The following is a 23280-nucleotide window of genomic DNA, read 5'->3' on the forward strand; positions in this document are numbered from 1 at the left end:
TACTTGGGGGTTAGCTGAGAAGCTAGGATAATGTGTAGCTAAGCTAACTTAAACTGAAATATATCTCAGCTCACCGGCCACAGGTTGTCCTCTTCTGGGACAGTTTCTCCATCGAGGAGGCGGCCCTGTGTGTGACATCTTCCCCAGTATTTGTTTTTATAACCTTCCCCCTTAAAATGTGGCGCTAACCGAGCCTCAGGACCAGGCTTCCTCCGGAATGGAGCGCTCTAACGCGGGCTTCTGGCGCCAGAAAATCCGCTGCTGGCGCGGCCTCCAATCGCGACTCCCTCGCTTTAGTTCAGTCTTCCAGCGCCGAGCTCTGTTTAACAGAAACGTCTCCTACAGCTCCACTGTGAAGGCAAAAAAGGCTAAATTCCCCTAAAGCAATCACTCCCAGACCTGTCATCCAAACTACAAAGTAGTGAATGGACAACAACGATGAAAAAGGTATCGACTCAGCAGGCGAATCGACTCAGTGATTCAAACTCTCTCTCCCAGTGGCTGTTTAAATATGGGTGATACTACTCATTTTCATATCGATACCAATCCAACCAGAGCGAGTCTCCCGATATTCATACTTTTGAAAGTGTGTGTGTGTGTAAATACAATGATATTTCTTTGCTCTAATGTTAAATAAATATAGCCATTGAATACATACTTTTTAAAATCATTTGCATACTTATTAATATTTACAAATTAGGACTGATTAAGACTGTCCTGTTTATGGTCTTTATTTATTTATTTATTTTTATTTATTTATTTATTTTGCATGATCATTATTCTGCATTATTAAGTGTTGTTATATGTAACATGCTGTTTTTCTATTTTTAGGCTGGAACACTACTTTAAAACACTCCTGTGTTTGTTTATTTATTTATTTATTTACTGAGAGCTTCATATCTCCCACATCAAGGCCTGTTATCTTCCCTAGAGCCAGTCTCATTCTTCTCTGGCCAACAGTGCTCAAAAATCTGGCTCTGTTTGGCTTTGCCAAAGAATTTGTTACAGAGAATGAGGGTGAATATACCACCGTGATCCCCTCTAATCTCACAGAGTCGGGCCTTTGAGCGTGGGACAAATTCTGAAACACCAGATTTTGATAAAAGATCAAATAATAGTTGGATCACAACCCATTGTCTGTTGAGGGAGATCCTCCGTGGGTGGAACACACCTATTCATTGTTAATGAACACCTTTTAGTATTAATAAAAACTGCAGAAGATAAAAGAAGTCTGTGTGCTGCCTGAAAAAGTCGACCTCTCCTAAACTTCTGTTCTCCGTGCAGTGACCACAGCGAGCCAGCAGGGGGAGCTCAGTGTCAGAACTATCCCAGACGAGTGGAATTTGTGAAGGTAAACAAACAAGAAATGTAAGAAAGAAATAAACAAGGTTGACCCTAATCAGTACCAAGTGTCGGCTAAAGGGGTTAAACATTTCCCAGTGAAGGAGTGAAAGAGCACCAATCAGAAGCTTCAGAGTGAGTTGAAATGGGGTCTCTGACCCCCCAACTCTTGTCTTCCAACATCAGCACCTGTCCCTCACTGATGTTCTTGTGGCTGAATGCCATCAGGTTGGCACATGAAATCCGCCATGTCCTCTCAAGTCTTCCCAGAAAAGTAAAATGTATTACTTCAGCAAATGTAGTCGTTTTAAAAGAAATATTGGATGAGCAGGTGTCCACAAATATTTGCCAGTGATGTGTGAATAAACATTTGTTACATGGTTTGTGTCCATGCATTTGACCTTTGTTTCACCGTAGCATCTATGACATCGAAAAGAGTGGAAATACCAACAGAATAAACTCACTGCGTGTTGCGTAACTCTGGGATTTTGTGAGTCATGATTTCCAGTGAAGAACCACAACTGTCACTAGTAACCAATCACCTTGTTACAATATGCACAGTGCTGCAATTTCATGCCAAACTCAGTAAGAATAGAATGCAATAGAAAGTACTCATTATTAAACATGGAGCTTAGATATCAGTAATATTAAGGATTTAAAAAGCAAACGCCATTACATAACTAATACATGAATGTCGAGTCATTATTTCTATATGGGTTGGGAGGTGGGTTGCGGTTACTCGACCACCCAAAGGATTTCCATACTGTTATTCTTTATTTGACAAATGGAAGCCCACAGTCGCAGTCACACAGCTCCAGGGACCTGGAGGTTGTGGGTTCAATTCCTGCTCCAGGTGACTCTCTGTGAGGAGTGTGGTGTGTTCTCCCTGTGTCTGTGTGGGTTTCCTCTGGATGACTGTCTGTGTGGTGTGTTCTCCCTGTGTCTGCGTGGGTTTCCTCCGGGTGACTGTCTGGGAGGAGTGTGGTGTGTTCTCCCTGTGTCTGCGTGGGTTTCCTCCCACAGTCCAAAAACACACGTTGGTAGGTCGATTGGCGACTCAAAAGTGCCCATAGGTGTTAGTGTGTGAGTGAATGTTTGTGTTGCTCTGTGAAGGACTGGCGCCCCCTCCAGGGTGTATTCCCGCCTTGCGCCCAATGATTCCAGGTAGGCTCTGGACACACCGTGTCCCTGAGGATGGAGATGGCAGTTTGTTTTGAAAGAATTGTGGCACATTGTACAGAATCCACAGATAGAAACAGAATTTCCAAAATCACATGTAATTGCTTCAAGCAATTTCTAAAAAATGCAAGGGAGATGTAGTTGCATAGGTGCAGGCATCGGCTACACAATAGGCCCTTGGACCGGGGGGACATGTTGATAGAGGATGACGCAATTGTGTTTGAGGGTGGATATAATAGTGATGTTATGATGACAAATGTAGAGTTTAAAGGTTTGTACATTTTGATGGGAGTAAATGAAAGAACAGTGGTATTTGATATTCTGTGGGTAATGGGTATGTTTGACGGGGGATGTCAGTGGTTTGATAATTGTGTTTAAATGATCGTGTTGGATTGAGTAACAGTGATGTTATGATGGTAATGGGGGTGCTTTTGTATTTTATTTGGTTTTTTTGGCTGGGTAATAATGGGTTTATTGTGGATGCAGTAGTGGTGTATAATACTGGTGCTTGATATTTGCAGGGGTTAATGGTTGCATTTGAGGGTGGATGTAATAGTGATGTTTGGATGCTATTGGCTTTTGACAGTTTGTAGATATGGCGGTGTATGATAATGGTGTTTGATGGTGAGAGGTATTGGTGACGTAATGCTAGTTTTTAAATGTGGATGCAGTAGTGGTGTATATATTTAAAATTATGTTTCAAATAGAGGGGTAATGTTGGGATTTGTAGGTAATGGTGGGTTTTTGAGGGTGGACGTTATTATAGTGTTGTGAAGGTAATGGTGGTGTTTGATATTGAAGGGGTGATGAATGTGTTTGTGTGTTCATGGGCAATAAGTGGGGTTTAAGTGTGGAGAGGAGCAGTGCTTGTGACCAATCCCAGCAGGACAGTGCTGGTTTTCTTGTGACGAGATTTTCCCCCAGCAACACAACAGTGGCTGTTGCTTAGCAGATTTGCTCCTTCTCATCCAACCAGGCATTCCTTCTGAGCGAGAGTGTGCGAGAGCATGCGATCAGTCAGCCACCCCCAGGGCCGTCTGCTGTGGGAACAGAATGCTAATGTATAATAGCATAGAGATAAATACCCATGTATCACTTTCTGTGAAGGTGAAATGGCAGGATTTTTCACGCTAGGTTTCTGTGGATTTCTTTCATGGCCACAGCCTCTCTTTGGTTTCGGATGATGTTATGTAATACAGTTCTCACTAGTAACCTATCCTGTCTCCTGTCCTGCAGTGTAGCATCTACAACGATCCTCATGAAATGAGCTCTGTGATTAATGGTATTGAATCAGGAACCGTGAAAATGCAAAACTGCCCCCTGGGGTTTCCAGGTCCAAGACAGAATTGCCTGATGCAACCAAGAGCCATTTATGTGTAAACTGTTTGGAAAACTCTGCCAAGCATGTGCATCACCATGCTCTGTGAAATCAACACTGAAAATGAAGAGGAGACAGGGATACTGACGAGCACTGGGACTAACTAATTGCATGTTACAGTACAATTTGTTAATTTTTTGTCAAAACATAAAAGGGGTGAATATAATGAGACAAAGAAATTCGTTTTTATTAAAAAAATAAATGCTTTCCTACAATATTAACCCCTCTATACAATCCTCAGATGTATAAATTTTAAATTTAAGTAAATATATAAAGATTTTGGACTCAAAGAATTGAGTGGCCATAATGTATGATCCATATTACAGGCTGGTTTATGACATCACTAAAGCATGGACACACTGGCTTTAATATTAGTAGTAGGAAAAAAAAAAAAAAGATAAAATAATGTTTGTGTCAATGTCAGTGGTGTATTTTAAAGTCCTATCCAGTCAGATTTAACCCTGAAAACTCACCAGAAATACTGATTTAAATGTTATTTCCAAAATAAATGAAATCTAAATACCTTAGATTCAACTCAGCATCTTTGCTTTTATGCAGCACTCGCAGATTTGTGAACATGCAATTGGTGCCTGCCTCGATCTCCACCTACTTCTCCGCTGCTCACTTGAAGTTCAAAAAACCTGCTCCACAAGTTCACAGGATTGGTTCCTTAGGCTTATAAACACAAGAAACCCTGGCCGTCTAAACCTGCCTGTATGAGAATGTCATTGGAACACTGCTGTTTCCAAACAGAAATGATATACCATGTGGTTGAATGTTTTTTTTGTTTGTTTGTTTGTTTTTTTGTGCATGATATGCCTTCTAAAAAAATTTCTGTTTATGTATCTTGAAGCATAAATGACAGGCATTTTTATTGAAAAAATATATGCTAATATATGTTGCCTGCTAATACTGTAACATGCTCTAATGAAAGCAGGGAAATAGTCAACTGTAGATGGGATGGTGTGGATCGCAGTGGGCTCTGATGTCTGCTAAAATGTTTTAGAGGTTAGAAATGTATCTCTGTGCGTTTCTGTTGTTGAAATTGTTGACAAAACACTGGCTCCATCATCCTCTCACTTCGATTACGTAATGTACCGGATACGACTGCCATATTTGGAAGCAGTCAGCTTACATCCATTGTGACGTACTGTGAAATGTGGCCGAAACCACGCCTCTCTGTGGAGTTGAGCAGACTGGGAAAGTCCGGACTGTGTGTAGAGACTGGGGACATTTTTTAAAGCTTTTGTCTTCGTTAACGTTAACTGCCTTAGACTTAGTTTCTCGAGAAGAAAATAAACGTTGGGTATTTTCAGAATACGAGAAAACGGTGCAGTCTTAGTGGAGCAGAAGTCCGTAGCCAGCGCTATTCATATGAACCTGCCTCCTTTTGTTTCGATAGGTACAACTAGCTGAGCGTTTTATTCGTCGACACTAACGTTATTTGTCCGTTAAGTTTTTTTTTTTAAGGTTTTGACTAAAGGGAGAGTTAATATATTTTGTACTTTCTCTTTTCCTTTTTTTTCCGTTTGTTTTCGCAAAAGAGGGAGGGCTCACGCCGTGGCGCTACGAGGCGGAACTGTGGAACACTGTTCTGCGCCATTTCGCTGAAGTGAGATCTGCGCTGCGCCATCTCGACCTAAACTTTTTAAGGTCGTGTTTACAAGGGTTTTTAGCGGCTAAAACAGGGCTATTTCGACAGTGTCCGATGCCAATTGACGCCAGGCTCTTATTTTGAGAAAAAAAGAGCGTTAATGCGGGCGACTTTAGTGGAAACTAACCGAGTTTTGTGGTAAACACTGTTAGCTCTCTGGCTAACAATAACGGTAACGAGCTGCTGCACTCGCCCGCCGCGTCTAACGTTCTTCAGCTTAACGTTAACGTTGCTCTCCCAAGGGCTGCGGACCATTTTATCTCTTAACATTTTGCTGCCTGTTTTTCACCCTCAATGTATCCACCCTTACTGCCCTGCGGCGGATTTGAAATAATGCTGGGAGAAACGCTGGCCCGCCGTATCGAACCGAGCCTGGAGGACGTGGAAAACAGCAAGCCGCCATCCGCGGTGATAGGGTCCTCCTCCGCCCGCTCCAACCTCAACGCCTCCCGGCGAGCTCTGCTGAAGAAGGGCGCTCGGAGAGTCCGCACGGCGTCCGTTCTCCAGAGCAAACACGGCCAGGGGCAGCAACAGCACTTACAGAAGCAGTCGACCCTTCTCCGGAGCAGCAACAACAACAACAACACGATGCGTCTCTCCGACATCAACAACAACAACACCACCGAGACGCCATCCAGCAGAACTGCCGGGGGTCATCTCAAAACAGGAGCCAAAAAGGAGGTAGATATAAACACAGAGCTTTGTCTAACGTTGGTGTTCTGTAGGAGCAGAGGTGGACGAAGGTCGGCGGAGAGTTTAATCACTTGGACGTCTTACACTCAGTATAAATTTGGTCTGTATTGATCCAAATAGTTAGTCGTCCTTAAAGACCCATGTACTACAGGATTTTAAGTATATTAGAGAGCCATTCCACTGTTACACACGTTAAACAGTGGGTTAAATCCAGTTTTGTTAGAACTGAGAGCTACAAAAAGCATCACTGACCCATTATCGGGGCGTTTGGAGTTTTTACACAACACTCTCTCAACTGTTTCTGATTATTGTTTATTATTAATGGTTCATCTGCCTGTTTCTGTGTTGTACTGCTCTGGACTAGAGCTCAACGCGGAAGGAAAAGAGGGGCATGGCAGAGGGCGGTGCATAAAGGGCCTACGTGCTGTTTGAGCTGCTGTTAATGAATTCCATTCCTAAGTCAAATGCGTCTCTTTTTAAACGTTTTAAGTGGCATAAATAAGCCGTTGAGCGAAGAAACCATACGTTTACAATGCCTTGACTCTTTGCCCATGTTGTTTCTTTGTCTTCAGCTGCTGAAAATAAAAACGGGAAGGGTGGAAAGAGGAAACCAGTCGAACGGGCAGTCAATCCACAGTCTGAACAAACACGATCAGTCCGCTCCTAACCTAAACACACGCAGTCAGAAGAACAGGCTCAACAACGCTCCCGGCGTCACACTGGTGAGGAAAAGTGAGAGCAGCAGTCAGCAGAGCACTCCTTTGTTCCTCGTTGCCAGCCGCAGGGAAGGGAAGAGGCCTCTGAGCTCCGCAGATGCCAGCAGGAACGCGAATGTGTCCCCCCCTCAGCCTTTACCAGAGGAGAATCTCAAAGATGGAGAGAAAACCTACGCAGGCGCCAAGTTCAGCGAACCACCATCGCCGAGTGTGCTGCCCAAACCCCCCAGTCACTGGGTGGGCGAGAACAGCCCCAAACATTCCGACAGCAGCAGAGAGCAGATGTCCGTTCATCTAAAAACCCTGCTGAAGGTCCAAGCCAAACCATGACCTTCAGTTCAGTCTTCAAAGCATTCGTTCATATGTATGAACTCTTTAAGATGACACCTCAACACCTTAAAAGCACCAGACAAATTGGCATTGGACCGTCAGGCGAAAGACTGGGAACATCAATTGTTGCAACAGGACGTATTGAGTTTCGACTGTAAAATTTTATTATTATTTTTTTTTAAGGAAACGTCTTGCATTTGTGTTAAGAAAGCGGCCTTGTGTTAAATGGTTTTTTCTTTTTTAAAAAAAAAACTTGTGTAAATGTAAATACTGTAAGACATGTAATATATGTGTATATTTTTTTGATGTTAATTTTAACAGAAGAGTAAATCTAGTTTTGTTACTGAGGCTTATGAGTCACATGATGATGTTCATCATGGTATATCATGATCTGGTGGTATGCTCTTTTTAAAGTGTACTGATAAGCTACAGGAGCCATTTTTTGGGGCACATTGCATGTAAGAGGTTTGCTTACAACTTTGCACAAGACTGAAAAACCAACACGGGTCCCTTTAAGGTGTGAGAATCGACGAGTGTGGCGCTGTAAGGTTCTGTGAACCCGTCCACACGTTTTTGTGGCTGCTATGCCTGAATGCACTGCATAGAGAGCCTGCATTGTCAGTGGAGAGGAGAGGAGTGGAATGACATGGACTGTCCTGGGAGGGGGCTCAACAGATGACGGAGAGAATGAGCGCAAGTCTACACGGGAGGACTTTGGTCTCGCATAAGGAGCACTGCCTACATCCGAAGCAAAACGGACGAAAGACGAACAAACAGCAATTTCCAAAAACCCTTGGTTTCTTATCCAAGTCTGCAAGCACTGATGTTTCTGATAAAGGATAAGGACGCTTTGTTTTGTAATTTTCATTCCTTTTCCGTAGCATTCACAGCATTGCCCCTGGTTTATTGAATGTTGTGCTTGACATACTGAGAATGATGTTTACTTCAGGAGAGAGAAACTGCTTCATCGTCGTGAAGTGTTTACATGTGTATGGAGAAAGCCAGGCAGCTACCAGCATCCTTTTCTTTTTCTTTATTTTGACTGAACTTTCTCAGTTTAAGACACTTCTGTTTTTTTTGTTTGGCCATTACCGAAACCCGATTCATTGTGTTGCAACAATAATTGTTTTCAACCTTTTGACTGCAGTCTGTTTTTAAAAAAAGCAAAAAGCAACTTGCATTCCCATTTAAGCAATTGATCAAATGAAACGTTATAAACGTTTTTATTTAAAAGTATTGAAATAAAGAATTTGGCTACCCCTATGACATCGGCTTGTTTTTGTTTATTTGCTTAAAGGAGAAAGGCGAGCTTGACCATGAAATTAAAGCTTGGGCAGAGTGCTGCACTTTAAACGTTTTCATCAATTATCAATCCACTCTGAGATTAGTCTGTGCTCTTCACCTGAATGCTGTTTTTACAGCTGTGGCACAGACATGAAAAAGGTTACGCAACATCCAAGAGCTGTGAAGCATACTGTTGCGTAATATTCAACTCTGTTTCAGTTCACCCCCCCGCCCCAATGCCAGCTGGGATACAGCAGCCCGTCTGGCAATGGAAATCAAACTTCCCTATCTACTGCAAGGATCAAGTTCTAATCTTTGAGATGTGATTCAGTGCATGAAGGACTTAATTAGCTGACGATCTGAGTCACTGCATGGACTTTGAGACATGACCTACAGTATATTTATTCTGCCCTGAGGCGAAAAGAAATGGAACCGTGATCTTGCACTATAAATCCAACAGTTTTTACACACCCCTCATTTCACTATACCCACTGTGGGCAGCTTGTTTATATGTCCATAGCAAAGTGTGAAATGATCACAAGGCAACTGCGTGCAAGTTTAAGTTCACTGTGTTTATGTTTTGTTGGTAGGTTTTAAAAATATTGGGCTGTGGAGCACTGGAACTGCTTTATTGGAGAAAGAGATGTGGTTCCATATAATATCTTTACGATAAGTTGGGCCATCTAATGCATTCTGCAAGGTGCCACCTTCTCCAAGTTTGTCCAGGCGTATATGCAAGACAGAACTTACGTTTAACTCCTCCATGTTAGTACTAGCACTCTTTTTCACCTATAAATTTGGGCAACCTAGAGCACTAAAGACTGACGGTGTTTGCAGAGTGCTCAGGAGCCCTGCAAGAATTGAAGCAGCAGGTTTACAGTTCCATTGCCCAGGCCAAGGACAAGCTCCATCGATTGGTCACGGCCATATGGTGCAGTCCAGAGCTGGCACAGAAGGAAAGGCAGTCTCATGACATACTGGTGGAGTTTTTTTCAAAAGGAGACCGGGTGGAAGATTGATCCACACGTTAAATTAGACACTGCATTCTTCGAGGTGGTGGGAGACAGAGAGATTGACCCCACAGTGAACACTGGATTCTTGTGTGAATACGATGCTCTGCCTGGAATAGGGCATGCATGTGGTCACAACTTGATAGCGGAGGTTGGAACTGAGGAAGCATTGGGCCTGAAGACTGGGCTGGAGAGCAATGTACACTCCCCAACACAGGTCAGGGCGTGCTTTTTGATCAGCCATGGCTAAAGTTCTTTCCCTCCTTGGTCAAAAGTAAACAGGTTAATGCTGGACTTTCTTAACCAAGCTGTGACCTAGTGTTACACAAGTCCCATACTAGGCCAGCTGCATGCCAGTGCTATCTCAGTGTAACAGTGCCCTGGCCTACTCCCAGAATAGATTACAGGCCAGGGGGCCATGTTGGGGCATGTTAGCCTAGCACGGCTGTTTATGGAGTAGAGGTCACCTCCTTTGTGGGGGGCTGTTTTACTTTCCCACTCCTTACAATATTGGTCTTGACTTGACGATTTTAGAAGACACATTTTAAGCTGAAACCAGATCCCAAAACGTTCAAGTGAAAGTTTGTGACTAGAAGCATTAATTCAGCTTCAGATGTCTGGTTATTATCACCACAGAAGGTTTCTCATAGTAAAGCACATTGGGCATCACTCTAACTGACTTTACACCCTGGAACTTTCATGCTTATATCTGGGAAAATTAAGGATTATGTCCCTGAATGTTAACTCATAAAAGATAATATTGCTCTGTACCATCCTTTGGTGTGGTGCTGAAGTACAATGGATATGCATCTCATGCTTCTGTATACCCTTGGAAAGGTGTAAATGCATTGGACGCTGTTGTAATGGTCTACAGTAACCTCTCTGTTCTTCAGCAGCAGATCAGGACTGACTGGAGGATCCACTACTGACGTGCAGACTGACCAATTAAATGTCTACAGAGAAGGTTATCGACCAATAACGGTAGCTCTACAGTCAGACCGTCCAATCCAAAGATTTTCGGCTACTTCACCACGCCCCCTTCTCACTCAAGCGAACCAATCGGAGTAGGGGAGGGCGGGACTAGTTTGTGAAGGAAACTTCTCGAAGTTCTATGTAAGCTCTAGAAAAACAAAATCCCGAACGTTTGTGAAATTCCGCCCGGACATTTTTTTAAGTCTAAAAAAGAGGACATGTCCGGGTAAAAGAGGAAACCCTAGGTTTGTCCTCTGTCTGCATCCAATTAGAAACCTCCCTCTGTCCTTTTTTCTGCATCTATATGTTTCTTAGGGCATGAGTCTCAACACCTTTGCAGTGTGTGTGCTTGAGGGCGGTGTGATAAGAATGCCTCTGAGGGCAGGTAATAATTTCGTTAAATCTGAATGAAATTTTTGGATTGGGTTTTAACAGTCCTGTAGCACATACAGAGATTAGTCTTTTTATTTATGATATATAAGAATGTGTGTGTGTTGACCTGTGAAGGACTGGCGCCCCCTCCAGGGTGAGTTCCTGCCTTGCACCCAGTGATTCCGGGTAGGCTCCGGACCCAACGCGACCCTGAACTGGATAAACGGGTTACAGACAATGAATGAATGAATGATGATATGATATATGCCAGTGGTTTCCAAACATTTTCTGCGGCACATCACTTTCTAAGAATAGTACACAGTGCTAGCAGCGCAAACATTCACTATCTAAAACCACACAGGTCTGGCATTTCATGCACTGAGGAAAGTATATGATGATGTAAGCATGCACTTAGCCTAATGCTAATCTGTGGTCCTAGTCATACTTTGTTTACTACTTTAGACTCTTAGCTAAAAGCTGATTTCAGATACTGAACATGTTTTTCACTTGAAGCTAATAATGGAGTTAGGAAAGTTGCCTTTAAATTCATTCATTCATTCATCCAGTAATTCATCTGTAACCGCTTCACCCTACTCGGAAGGCAGGAACAAGGCTTGGGAAGGGCACCAGTCCATCACAGGGCACAACATAGCTAATGTAGTAGCTAAATATGCTAACTACTTTTACACCTGTGGACAATTTCATAGAGAACACCACCACCAGGCAGTGAACTGAAGCAAGGACTGAACCCATGGTGTGTTCTTGCACCCAGTGAAGCAGTTACAGAAGATGAGTTAGTGGATGAATGTGTCATGTTTAACCAGTGTGTGTATGCGCTAACGGCTGCAGGTGAGTGAATGGAGATAATGACGATGTTGTCACTGAGTGTTGTTTTTGACACTGCTGTCTATTACAGGTGTCATAAACCGCGGCGGAGTGAAGCCCAACATCACCCCAGATTACAGTGAGCTGGAGTGTTATTTATGCACCCCCTCCCACCAGGACCTGCCCGCTATCAAAGCCAAGGCGGAGGCCTGCTTCAGAGCTGCTGCCATGGCAACAGGCTGTGAGGTCAGCATGCAGAAGACTGGACACGCTCCAATACGCACCCTTATGATCTCTACAGAAAGCTTAGCATGTGGGTAGATCACGTTTTACATACTCCTAGCTAGCTATACTATAAATTCATATGCACACAAATATACACTGTATAGTCACCTGGCTCATTCAACATTTAATGATGATGATGATCTTTATCCTTTTATACAGAAATTCAGCTCAAAATGCTCTTCAGAAAATATATTTTACTCCAGTTCCAGAGAGCAGGGTTCCACTGCTCCACATCCCCATCTGACATTAGTGTAAGAAAATAGGGGACCACTAGCCCCCTTCTGTCTACATAGTACTGTTGGTACTATCTAGTGCACAGGCAGATGAAGCAGACGCACATATTCCCTTGCATACAAAACTGTGGAAACCCCTGCGGGGGAATTGTAGCATAACTTTTACACTGGCTGACCATAAAATAGGTGAAACTGCGGATACTGGAAGCCTGTGCTAGCATTTCTCCTGCGGTGTTGCTATCAATGCGTGAAGAGTGGGAGAAGAGGGTTGCATTGACAATCCAACACAATGGGCAGCACTTTGAACACATTTTATAAGTGGTCAGAAACTTGTAAATAACTAATGAAAGAATAAAGTTACGTTAAAACCAAGCACACCATTGTTTTTATTGTGAAATTCCCAATAAGGTTGATGTGTCACATGACCCTCTTCCCACTGTCAAAACAAAGGTTGGTTCCAAAATAGCCGACTTCAAAATGGCCGTCATGGTCACCACCCATCTTGAAAAGTTTCCCCCCTCTCATATACTAATGTGCCACAAACAGGAAGTTAATATCACCAACCATTCCCATTTTATTAAGGTGTATCCATATAAATGGCCCACCCTGTATAGTAACAGTACTGTCTCATACATGTTGTAATGTAAAGTGTTACATAAAACCTGCGGACATTCATTTTTTATGTTCAATACATATTTATAACTTTTAAATCCACTGTAAGTATTTAAACTATAATAAGTGAATTTTATATAAAACATGATTTATAATAATGATCTAAAATCAGTGTAAGATTTATTAAGAAACAAGCTACAGACGTATTTCATATTAAAATATATTGTGTAAGGTTTATACAAAAGTCCCTCATGTCATGTGTGCTCTTTTTTTTTGTACGAATGTGGCCATAATCATACACAAAATAAGTCTGACTTATAGGGAACATATATAAAGACCTGTTATATTTCTTTTAAATCTGATTTCAGCAAGAAAAACACTTGTTTATACAGATTTTTTTCATATGGGGACACTGCTGTTATGTTTGATCCTTGTGGTAAATTGACCAAAGAATTTCATGGATGTTTGATTATCCAGCACTGTGTTATCTTGTGGAAAAAGGACTAAAATATGTCCCTGCATTCCTCTAGTCCATTTACTAGAAGTGTACAAACTATGCCAACTGGAACACAGCCATACTTCTTGGTGTAAACAGGAATCACATGGTGTTGGTTTCCATAGTGACGACTGCTTCACTGCAAAAGCTAATCACAGATTTGTGGTCCATTCTGTCTCCTGCTTTGACACATTAGAATGTGTGAGAAGGCAGACAGCACTTCTACAGATTCTGTAATAGTCAGTAGAGTGCTACATACTACATTTCTAAGTGTTAATACACCTCTGATTTAAACACACAGTGGTGATTTAAGGGTTCTGTGCCAGGGACCTGGAGGTTGTGGGTTCGAGTCGCGCTCCGGGTGACTGTCTGTGAGGAGTGTGGTGTGTTCTCCCTGTGTCTGCGTGGGTTTCCTCCGGGTGACTGTCTGTGAGGAGTGTGGTGTGTTCTCTCTGTGTCTGCGTGGGTTTCCTCTGGGTGACTGTCTGTGAGGAGTGTGGTGTGTTCTCTCTGTGTCTGCGTGGGTTTCCTCTGGGTGACTGTCTGTGAGGAGTGTGGTGTGTTCTCTCTGTGTCTGCGTGGGTTTCCTCTGGGTGACTGTCTGTGAGGAGTGTGGTGTGTTCTCCCTGTGTCTGCGTGGGTTTCCTCCGGGTGACTGTCTGTGAGGAGTGTGGTGTATTCTCTCTGTGTCTGCGTGGGTTTACTCCGGGTGCTCCGGTTTCCTCCCACGTTCCAACAACACACGTTGGTAGGTGGATTGGTGACTCAAAAGTGTCTGTAGATGTGACTGAATGTGTGAGTGTGTGCATTGCCCTGTGAAAGATTGGCGCCCCCTCCAGGGTGTATTCCTGCCTCGCACCCAGTGATTCCAGGTAGGCTCTGGACCCACCGCGACCGTGAACTGGATAAGGGTTACAGATAATGAATGAATGTATGAGCATTCCTAAACACGAGTGAGTATATACAAAGCAGATTCCAAAAAAAGTTGGGACACTAAACAAATTGTGAATAAAAACTGATGATGAACAATGATGTGGAGATGGCAAATGTTAATATTTTATTCGTAATTGAACATAGATGACAGATCAAAAGTTTAATCTGAGTAAATGTAACATTTTAAAGGAAATATATGTCGATTCAAAATTTCACAGTGTCAACAAATCCCAAAAAAGTTGGGACAAGTAGCAATAAGTGGCTGGAAAAAGGAAATTGAGCATATAGCAAAGAGCTGGAAGACCAATTAACACTAATTAAGTCAATTGACAACATGATTGGGTCTAAAAAGAGCTTCTCAGAGTGTCAGTGTCTCTCTGAAGCCAAGATAGTAAGAGGATCACCAATTCCACCATTGTTGTGCAGAAAGATAGTGCAGCGATACCAGAATGGTGTTACCCAGCGTAAAATAGCAAAGACTTTTAAGTTATCATCAACCGTGCATAACATGATCAAAAGATTCAGAGAATCTGGAACAATTGCTGTGTGTGAGGGTCAAGGCCGTAAAACTCTACTGGATGCTCGTGATCTCCGGGCCCTTAAACGTCACTGCACCTCAAACAGGAATGCCACTGTCAAGGAAATAACAGAATGGACTCAGGATTACTTCCAGAAAGCATTGTCAGTGAACACAATCCACCGTGCCATCCGCCGTTGCCAGCTGAAAGTCTACAGTGCAAAGAGGAAGCCATTTCTAAGCAAGCTCCACAAGCTCAGACGTTTGCACTGGGCCAGGGGTCTTTTAAAATGAAGTGTGGCAAAATGGAAGACTGTTCTGTGGTCAGATGAATCACGATTTGAAGTTCTTTATGGAACACTGTGACGCCATGTCATCCGGACCAGAGAGGACAAGGATAACCCAAGTTGTTATCAACGCTCCGTTCTGAAGCCTGCATCACTGATGGTATGGGGTTGCATGAGTGCTTGTGGCATGGGCAGCTTGCATGTCTGGAAAGGCACCATTAATGCAGAGAACTATGTTCATGTTCTAGAACAACATATGCTCCCATCTAGACATCATCTCTTTCAGGGAAGACCCTGCATTTTTCAACAAGATAATGCCAGACCACATTCTGCAGCAATCACAACATCATGGCTACGTAGGAGAAGGATCCGGGGACTGAAATGGCAGACTGCAGTCCAGATCTTTCACCTGTAGAGAACATGTGGCGCATCATAAAGAGGAAGGTGCGACAAAGAAGGCCCAAGACGATTGAACAGTTAGAGGCCTGTATTAGACATGAATGGGAGAGCATTCCTATTTCTAAACTTGAGAAACTGGTCTCCTCTGTCCCCAGACGTCTGTTGAGTGTTGTAAGAAGAAGGGGGGATGCCACACAGTGGTAAAAAATGGCCTTGTCCCAACTTTTTTGGGATTTGTTGACACCATGAAATTTTGAAACAACATATTTTTCCCTTAAAATGATACATTCTCTCAGTTTAAACTTTTGATCTGTGATTTGTGTTCTATTCTGAATAAAATATTAGATGTTGGCTCCTCCTCATCATTGCCTTCAGTTTTTATTCACAATTTGTTTAGTGTCCCAACTTTTTTGGAATCCGGTTTGTAAATATATACGTGTGTGTGAGTGTGTGAGTGTGTGAGAATACCTCTAACTGGATTGTGTTTCATAAGAAGCAGTCATTTCTCAGTTGGTCTTGCTTTACATTATGAAACGTCCTGTTGTACAGGTGGTCTGTATGCATCATCGATTCTGTACTAAATATACAGTACACAAAAGGCTTAGGCCCCTAAAATCATTACATAAAATCATTATTTTTCTCAGCGTGTTTTGTTTATAGAAAATATATACAACTACAATAAACATGAAACAGTACGTTCAATAGATTTAAAATGATATATATTTTTTTACCTACAATGTAGTAGATCATAATAATGGATTTAACATGTAAAACTAGGTATAGGATGTTAACCTCCAATAAAAATACTGACTGATACAAGAAAAAATTAGGAAAGGGTTAAACCAACACAGAGTATCACCACTTTCTGTAACAATGTTATTTGTTTTTATACTAATATTAGGTCATACCGAGGAATATAGTCACTTCTGGTGAGTGTGAGAAGAAAGAGGACAGCTCCTTCTGCAGGTGAAACAGCGTTACTGCATGGCTTCTAGGACTGTGGAGTACTTGTATTGGTTAAGGGTCACCTTCTGTTTTTCAGGTGCAGAGGATGCTCAGTTCTTCACTCTTCGAGCTGCCAAAGCCCTGGCCATAGGGGGTGATTGAGAGGCCTGAGGCACCAGCAGGAAAAACACAGAGAGGCAGATTTCATCAGCACAGAGAGCTTAGAAACAAGCACTTTCACCAAGGTTTAACCCTTTCTGCACCTCTAGGTTCATAACCATAATATCTTTTGCATTGCATTACATTTAAATACATTTTACTAATCTTTTTTGGGGGGCAGCACAGTGGCGCAGCAGGTAGGTGTCGCAGTCACACAGCTCCAGGGACCTGGAGGAGTGTGGTGTGTTCTCCCTGTGTCTGCGTGGGTTTCCTCCGGATGACTGTCTGTGAGGAGCGTGGTGTGTTCTCTCTGTGTCTGCGTGGGTTTCCTCCGGGTGACTGTCTGTGAGGAGTGTGGTGTGTTCTCCCTGTGTCTGCGTGGGTTTCCTCCGGGTGACTGTCTGTGAGGAGTGTGGTGTGTTCTCCCTGTGTCTGCGTGGGTTTCCGCCGGGTGACTGTCTGTGAGGAGTGTGGTGTGTTCTCCCTGTGTCTGCGTGGGTTTCCTCCGGGTGACTGTCTGTGAGGAGTGTGGTGTGTTCTCCCTGTGTCCGTGTGGGTTTCCTCCGGGTGCTCCGGTTTCCTCCCACAGTCCAAAAACACACGTTGGTAGGTGGATTGGTGACTCCAAAGTGTCCGTAGGTGTGAGTCAATGCGTCTGTGTCGCTCTGTGAAGGACTGGCGCCCCCTCCAGGGTGTATTCCTGCTTTGCGCCCAATGATTCCAGGTAGGCTCTGGACCCACCGCGACCCTGAACTGGATAAGGGTTACAGATAATGAATGAATTAATTCCTTTAACTCACTTTCTCTACTCAAGTCTTACCTCTCCATAACACATATGAGCAGTCCATTTAATTTGCAAATAGTAAACGAGTGGTCATTGTTAAAGAACACTAGGTAGTGCTTTTACCTTAAACTTCCTGCTTCAAAATCACTGTGATGCTCCACTGACCTGTGACAGGGAGAACAGAGCCTCCGTCAATGCTACTCCAGACTCAGCACTGCAGAAACGGCACTATGTAACTTTTGGAGAAGGGTAGGACAACACATGCTCTCCCCCTTTATTTCAGGACAGTGCTGTAAAAGTGAATTACACTCTGCAACTGTAGGGGGAGCCCCCGAGCAAAAATTCAAAGTGTTTCCTTAAATGTATTTATTTGCTACATTTATTACAATCGAGATAAATTAATAAATTAATTAATTTATAAAAAATAAATAAATACAAAACACGTATTTAATGTTTACATTTGCCAAAAGGTTTACACTCAGCAAATAAATTCAAACCCCAATAAAATTGTGTTTACGTCACTTATTCCATGACAACCAGCTGTGATCAAAATTGTGGATACAACTTTATTTTAGGAACAGTCCATGCATCAAATTATGATAATAAACAATATTCAGAGTATTACATTTTCTAAAAACAAGCAATTGCCATTTCTCAGAAGAAACAAAAATATCACAATATACAATATGTTTTACTCATCGTATTCACGGATATTTGGTTCAGCACTTTAATCATTTTACTTCTCTAAACATAAATCAAAACCAGAACGATAACAGCATTCTTCACACAAAGGATGCTCAATTAATGGACGACCAGTCGGTAATACGATATCTAAATCACTATTTTTGGAAAGCGTTTTTGACTCCCTCTGCCCTTTAAAGCAATCGATACTACACCAAATGCTCTATGTTGATTTTCTTTTGACTGTAGAGATTCAGATTGACCTACATCACAAGGAGAATATACCGTACTCAGCCTAAGCTACACTGCTATAACTTACACCCAATTCTGGAAGAGTGATGACAACACGGACTCGTACTGTTCCCATGCATTCACTGGAATCTGCCACAGATTTTTGCACAATGTTCATTTCTATTGACACTACAAAGAATGTATCACAGAAATGTCATCTGACACCTGGAGGTCGGCCTGGGCGATAAGATGATAACGACGATCACTTTTTGATAATGCACGTCTGAGGTACGTCTAGCAAAACGATTGGTATTAGCAGCTCGGTACGTGAGCAGTTTGTGGAAGTCTAGCCATTCACTTTTAAGAGTTAGGAAAATCAACTAGACTAGTTGTTCAGTACTCAACAGAAAGAAAGGCCTCGGTTCATGTTCCCTTTAAATTTAAGCTAGTTCTGGGTTCCCGTCATGTCTTCTACACATTTTTATTAGTACTTTCTTTTCTGATTTCACCAAATTCTGTGATAACATTAGTCCCATGAATGTCTCCATCCTACCAAGCTGATGAGGTGAAAGCTAGTTTTCTTTGCATCGTCCTGAGACAGATCAGTACACTTGGAGAACATTCGCTGCCAAATTTTCATCAGATACAGATGATAAAATCTTAAATACTGTTTCACATCGAAAGACAGGGCCCAGTATAATGTACATTCTTATAATACTATGATACTAACATCACTGTTTTTGTCCATATCGCCCAGCCCTACCTGGAGGTCTCCTGGAAATCAAAGATTAAACTACAGATATACAACTTCTATGTAAAACTACATAAACTCTGACTAAAAAGTCGTTTTTCTTCTGTTGTGTCAAACTATCAACGTGTGAGACAGTCTACAATTAAAAAGAAGACGGCGTCACTCATGCATGACTTTCGGTAGAGGAGAAGAACCACAAAAGACAAGTGTCTTATCTTCTTTTTTTCTTGATTAGACCTGATTAGAAACTGTGGATAAGGTCTCTGGGTCTGTAAAAATTGTGTGTCCTTGCTTGAACGACCTCTGCTCCCGACTTGGACGGAATGGACAGAAGGTTCTAGTATTTTCAGACGTGCTCAGTCCCACTTCAGGGCCAATAAATGACCCAAAAGCTCCCAGGACGTCTCCATCCCAATGCTGCAAACTTCAGCACCAGCCGTTAGGAGTAGATGGACCAGTATATGATGTTGAAGAGCGTGTACGCCCCAGGGAAGATGACCCGTGAGTACTTATCGATGGCATGAGTGTCGATCCATATGCTGCTGTTGTAGGTGCGAGTGTTTCCTCCCTGGCCGTGAGTGCCCTGCTCTTTGTCCAGGGCCAGCTGCACTAGGATGCGCTCCCGTTTGTCCCCGTTCATCTCCGGCATCCCGTAGTGACCCGTGGTCATGGCGTCCATCTCGCTGTAGCTGCTGCTCATCATGATCTGGCCCGGGTGGGACAACCCGCACGTGCACGGCAGCTGGACACAGGTGAAAGGACGGTCAGGGATTTGGGGATTTAGGGAAATGCTTACTGACATATTGGTGCCACATGCTCTGTGGCCACTGTGCCTGTGTGTGTGTGTGTGTGTGTGTGTATGTACCAGGATATATGTAGTTTGTAAGCTATACACAAACTGTAATCTGGACACTGCAAGTTTCTTACCCTCTCTCTAAGCTTCCGCTCCTTCCGCTCCTGCAAAGTGGACAGGTAGTTTACGGCTGCGTACTCTATAACAGAGAGGAATACGAAGACAAAGCTGACCCAAAGGTAGATGTCCACGGCTTTGATGTAGGATACTCGGGGCATGGAAGCATTGACCCCCGTGATGATGGTGGACATGGTGAGCACTGTGGTGATGCCTGGAGAAAGAGTACAAGCAACAAAAAATCAGAAGTCTTTAACAGATACAAAACTAAAACAGTTTTCCTTAGAGGTTACTGAACAATAAAATGACCGCCCTTTGGAGCTGCCCCCATTTCAGGGAAGTGGAATTAGTACAGGGTATGTGCATGACAGCTGGCTGAAGTCAGCATGGATACACCCACTGAGTGAGTGGCAACATCATTGTTCAGAAACACATAAAAGTCTACAACAGAGTTGTTTGAGAATGACTTTACAACAAATTCAGCAAGAATTAATTCATTCATTCATTCATTATCTGTAACCCTTATCCAGTTCAGGGTCGCGGTGGGTCCAGAGCCTACCTGGAATCACTGGGCGCAAGGCAGGAATACACCCTGGAGGGGGCGCCAGTCCTTCACAGGGCAACACACACACACACACACTGACACCTTCGGACACTTTTGAGTCACCAATCCACCTACCAACGTGTTTTTGGACTGTGGGAGGAAACCGGAGCACCCGGAGGAAACCCACGCGGACACAGGGAGAACACACCACACTCCTCGAACCCACAACCCCAGGTCCCTGGAGATGTGTGTCTACAACACTACCTGCTGCGCCACTGTGCCACCTTATCTTTGGTCTCTTTTCCACTGTGCTAGCAACGCCTTACACCTGTGAGTCCTTAGTGTATCCTATCTGTGTTCCTAGTGTCATGCTGTGCCCTCTCAACCTATACTTTGAAAGTAGGAGCAAATGACATGCCAATATCTTTTCATCCTGTCCAACGAGAAACTGTCCAACAGTGGTATCAATGCATAGCCTCTACAAGAGCCTGCTCCGTTTTTTCTTTGGCACCTGTGTGTCACTATATGCTCATGTCAAACAGCACTAACTAAACGTATAGGGTGTGTTCAGGATGTGGAGTCTGTTGTTACTGTTCCTCAATTTTCCAAGTTGTTGATACTAAAAAGACGAGGCCAAAATAAGTTATGGAGCTCAATCCAATATCTTTAGAATGAGTTGGAGTAAAGTTTGTGAGGCAGAACTAATCATCTGACTTCAGTACTTGACCACACTTATGTTATTGTGACCGAATGCTATCAAATTCACACAGAAATGCAGACTAAACCTGGTAATTAACACACAAGTTGAATCAGGAGCGTGTGAGCAGAAAAACCATCACACCGTGCTTAATAGTGGCCCTCCAGGACTGGAGTTGTCGCCCCTGTCATAGTGGATCCAGTAATATGACAGGGACATACTCCTCTCGCTCTTGGCAAAGTGACACCAACTCCATTTTTGATCTTTTTAAAGTGTGTGTGTTTTTACCTAGAGGCACCCTGGCGGGGACGGCGCGGCGGTCGATCCAGAAGGACACCCAGGAGAGCATGACCATCAGAGTGGCCGGAAAGTAGGTCTGCAGCAGGAAAAAGAAGATGTGCCGCCGAAGGGTGAAGTTGATGTACAGACGATTGTACCAACCTGGAGGAGAGGAACAGACCCGAGATAAAGGTGTGAATAGTGTAATACATCGTCGCTATCCAATGAAATCATGTATCACTTGTTGTGGATTATTAGTTTACTACATCCTTTAAACACAGAAGTTGTCCTTCATATTGTGTGAAAGTTTAATGGTGAATGGAAAAATAGGAAATGGTCCAAACCCGGTATAAGACCTTTTTACAATGACTTTCCATTGAAATGTTTCTTTCTCCTGTAAAGTTGCTATTTTGAAGATACAAGTTTTTTTGGACAGTGACAATACATAAGATGCAACAACAACAATAACAACAACAACAACAATAATGACAATAACAACAACTATAACAACAACAATGACAATAACAACAACAACTATAACAACAACAACATTGACAATAATAATAACAACAACTATAACAACAACAATGACAATAACAACAACAACTATAACAACAACAACAACAATGACAATAACAACAACAACAATGACAATAACAACAACTATAACAACAACAATGACAATAACAACAACAACAACAATAATGACAACAATAACAACAATGACAATAACAACAACAACAATGACAATAACAACAACTATAACAACAACAATGACAATAACAACAACAACAACAATAATGACAATAATAACAACAATGACAATAACAACAACAACAATAATGACAATACAACAACAACTATAACAACAACAATGACAATAACAACAACAGCAACGATAACAACTATAACAACAACAACGATAACAACAACTATAACAACAACAACAATGACAATAACAACAACAACAACAATAAAAAGCTGCATTCACATTATGGACAAATGACTGGTGTCTTCCAAAATCTTAAACTATTTAATAGTGTTAGTGTTGATCAACATGTTTGTTCTACAAATGCAGCTTCTTCATTTTAGTTCTAGAGATATGTATTTATAAATAGATACATGTTTATGATTATAACCAACAGAAATAGCAAAGGCGTTCTGCTGTTCTGCAGGAAGTTTGTGTGAGTGCAGAACACTGCAGGAGTGCTGTTGTCTAAAATGGCTGATCCCAGCTGATTCAGCTACAAAAACAGTTTAATTTTATAGTCCACAGTAAGTCAATCTCGGTCCTAAACCACACTGACACGTCTGCGTGACCTACATGAGGATCTGGATGTATTTTTAGCAGGCTGGGAAATATTCTAAGGGGTGTATTAAGGAGAAATGTATTAACTGCTGGAGTCCGTGATCATTTTTAGACTCATAGCTCCACAGAAGATATAAAGAACCATAATAACGTGGACGCCAAACTAAATGTACTGTACGTGAAAACTGTGCAAATATTTCATGAACATAATTCATTCTCATTAATTTATTAAAATCTAGTCATGGATCCGAACTAGGTCCAGGTACGTAAGTTATACAGCTAAAGGTATACGCTTAAGTATTACATTTATTTCAAAGACAAGTATGTCATCACATTACTGTTTAAGTACGAATTAGTTTCCATCTGTAGGAAACAGATACCAGTATTATCTACTTATTTACTGGAGGGTATTGAACATGACCACTAGATGGAGCACTGCACCACAAAGTCATTTCCTGTGTGATTAAATCCTCA

General features: G+C 42.4%; 3 protein-coding genes and 1 pseudogene across 3 annotated transcripts in view; 2 read left to right on the forward strand and 2 right to left on the reverse strand.

The window, feature by feature from the left end:
- Nucleotides 1-466, reverse strand: part of rngtt (RNA guanylyltransferase and 5'-phosphatase) — a 178495-nt gene extending 178029 nt beyond the window's left edge. The window contains exon 1 of the mRNA XM_066677731.1: nucleotides 75-466. Coding sequence (XP_066533828.1) covers nucleotides 75-138 — 64 coding nt within the window. The 5' untranslated portion in view covers nucleotides 139-466. The remainder of the gene's footprint in view (nucleotides 1-74) is intronic.
- Nucleotides 467-5075: 4609 nt separating this feature from the next.
- On the forward strand, nucleotides 5076-8549 carry pnrc1 (proline-rich nuclear receptor coactivator 1). Its single transcript, XM_066677739.1, has 2 exons — nucleotides 5076-6233; nucleotides 6818-8549. The coding sequence occupies exons 1-2, from the start codon at nucleotides 5847-5849 to the stop codon at nucleotides 7289-7291; spliced, it is 861 nt and encodes a 286-aa protein (XP_066533836.1). The 5' UTR covers nucleotides 5076-5846; the 3' UTR covers nucleotides 7292-8549.
- On the forward strand, nucleotides 7933-16623 carry LOC136702743 (peptidase M20 domain-containing protein 2-like; annotated as a pseudogene).
- A 1278-nt stretch (nucleotides 16624-17901) lies between these two features.
- Nucleotides 17902-23280, reverse strand: part of gabrr1 (gamma-aminobutyric acid type A receptor subunit rho1) — a 70310-nt gene continuing 64931 nt past the window's right edge. Inside the window, exons 8-10 of the mRNA XM_066676571.1 lie at nucleotides 21507-21659; nucleotides 19995-20191; nucleotides 17902-19809 (exon numbers count right to left, since the gene is read on the reverse strand). Coding sequence (XP_066532668.1) covers nucleotides 19507-19809; nucleotides 19995-20191; nucleotides 21507-21659 — 653 coding nt within the window. The 3' untranslated portion in view covers nucleotides 17902-19506. The remainder of the gene's footprint in view (nucleotides 19810-19994; nucleotides 20192-21506; nucleotides 21660-23280) is intronic.

The sequence above is a fragment of the Hoplias malabaricus genome, chromosome 7 (genome assembly GCF_029633855.1).
Source record: "Hoplias malabaricus isolate fHopMal1 chromosome 7, fHopMal1.hap1, whole genome shotgun sequence".
NCBI lineage: Eukaryota > Metazoa > Chordata > Actinopteri > Characiformes > Erythrinidae > Hoplias > Hoplias malabaricus.

Bases quoted from the DNA above. Each gene is read 5' to 3' on its own strand.
- pnrc1 (XM_066677739.1), top strand. From the start codon at position 5,847: ATGTATCCACCCTTACTGCCCTGCGGCGGATTTGAAATAATGCTGGGA. The intron at 6,234-6,817 runs GTAGATATAAAC...CTTTGTCTTCAG, and splicing joins AAACAGGAGCCAAAAAGGAG to CTGCTGAAAATAAAAACGGG.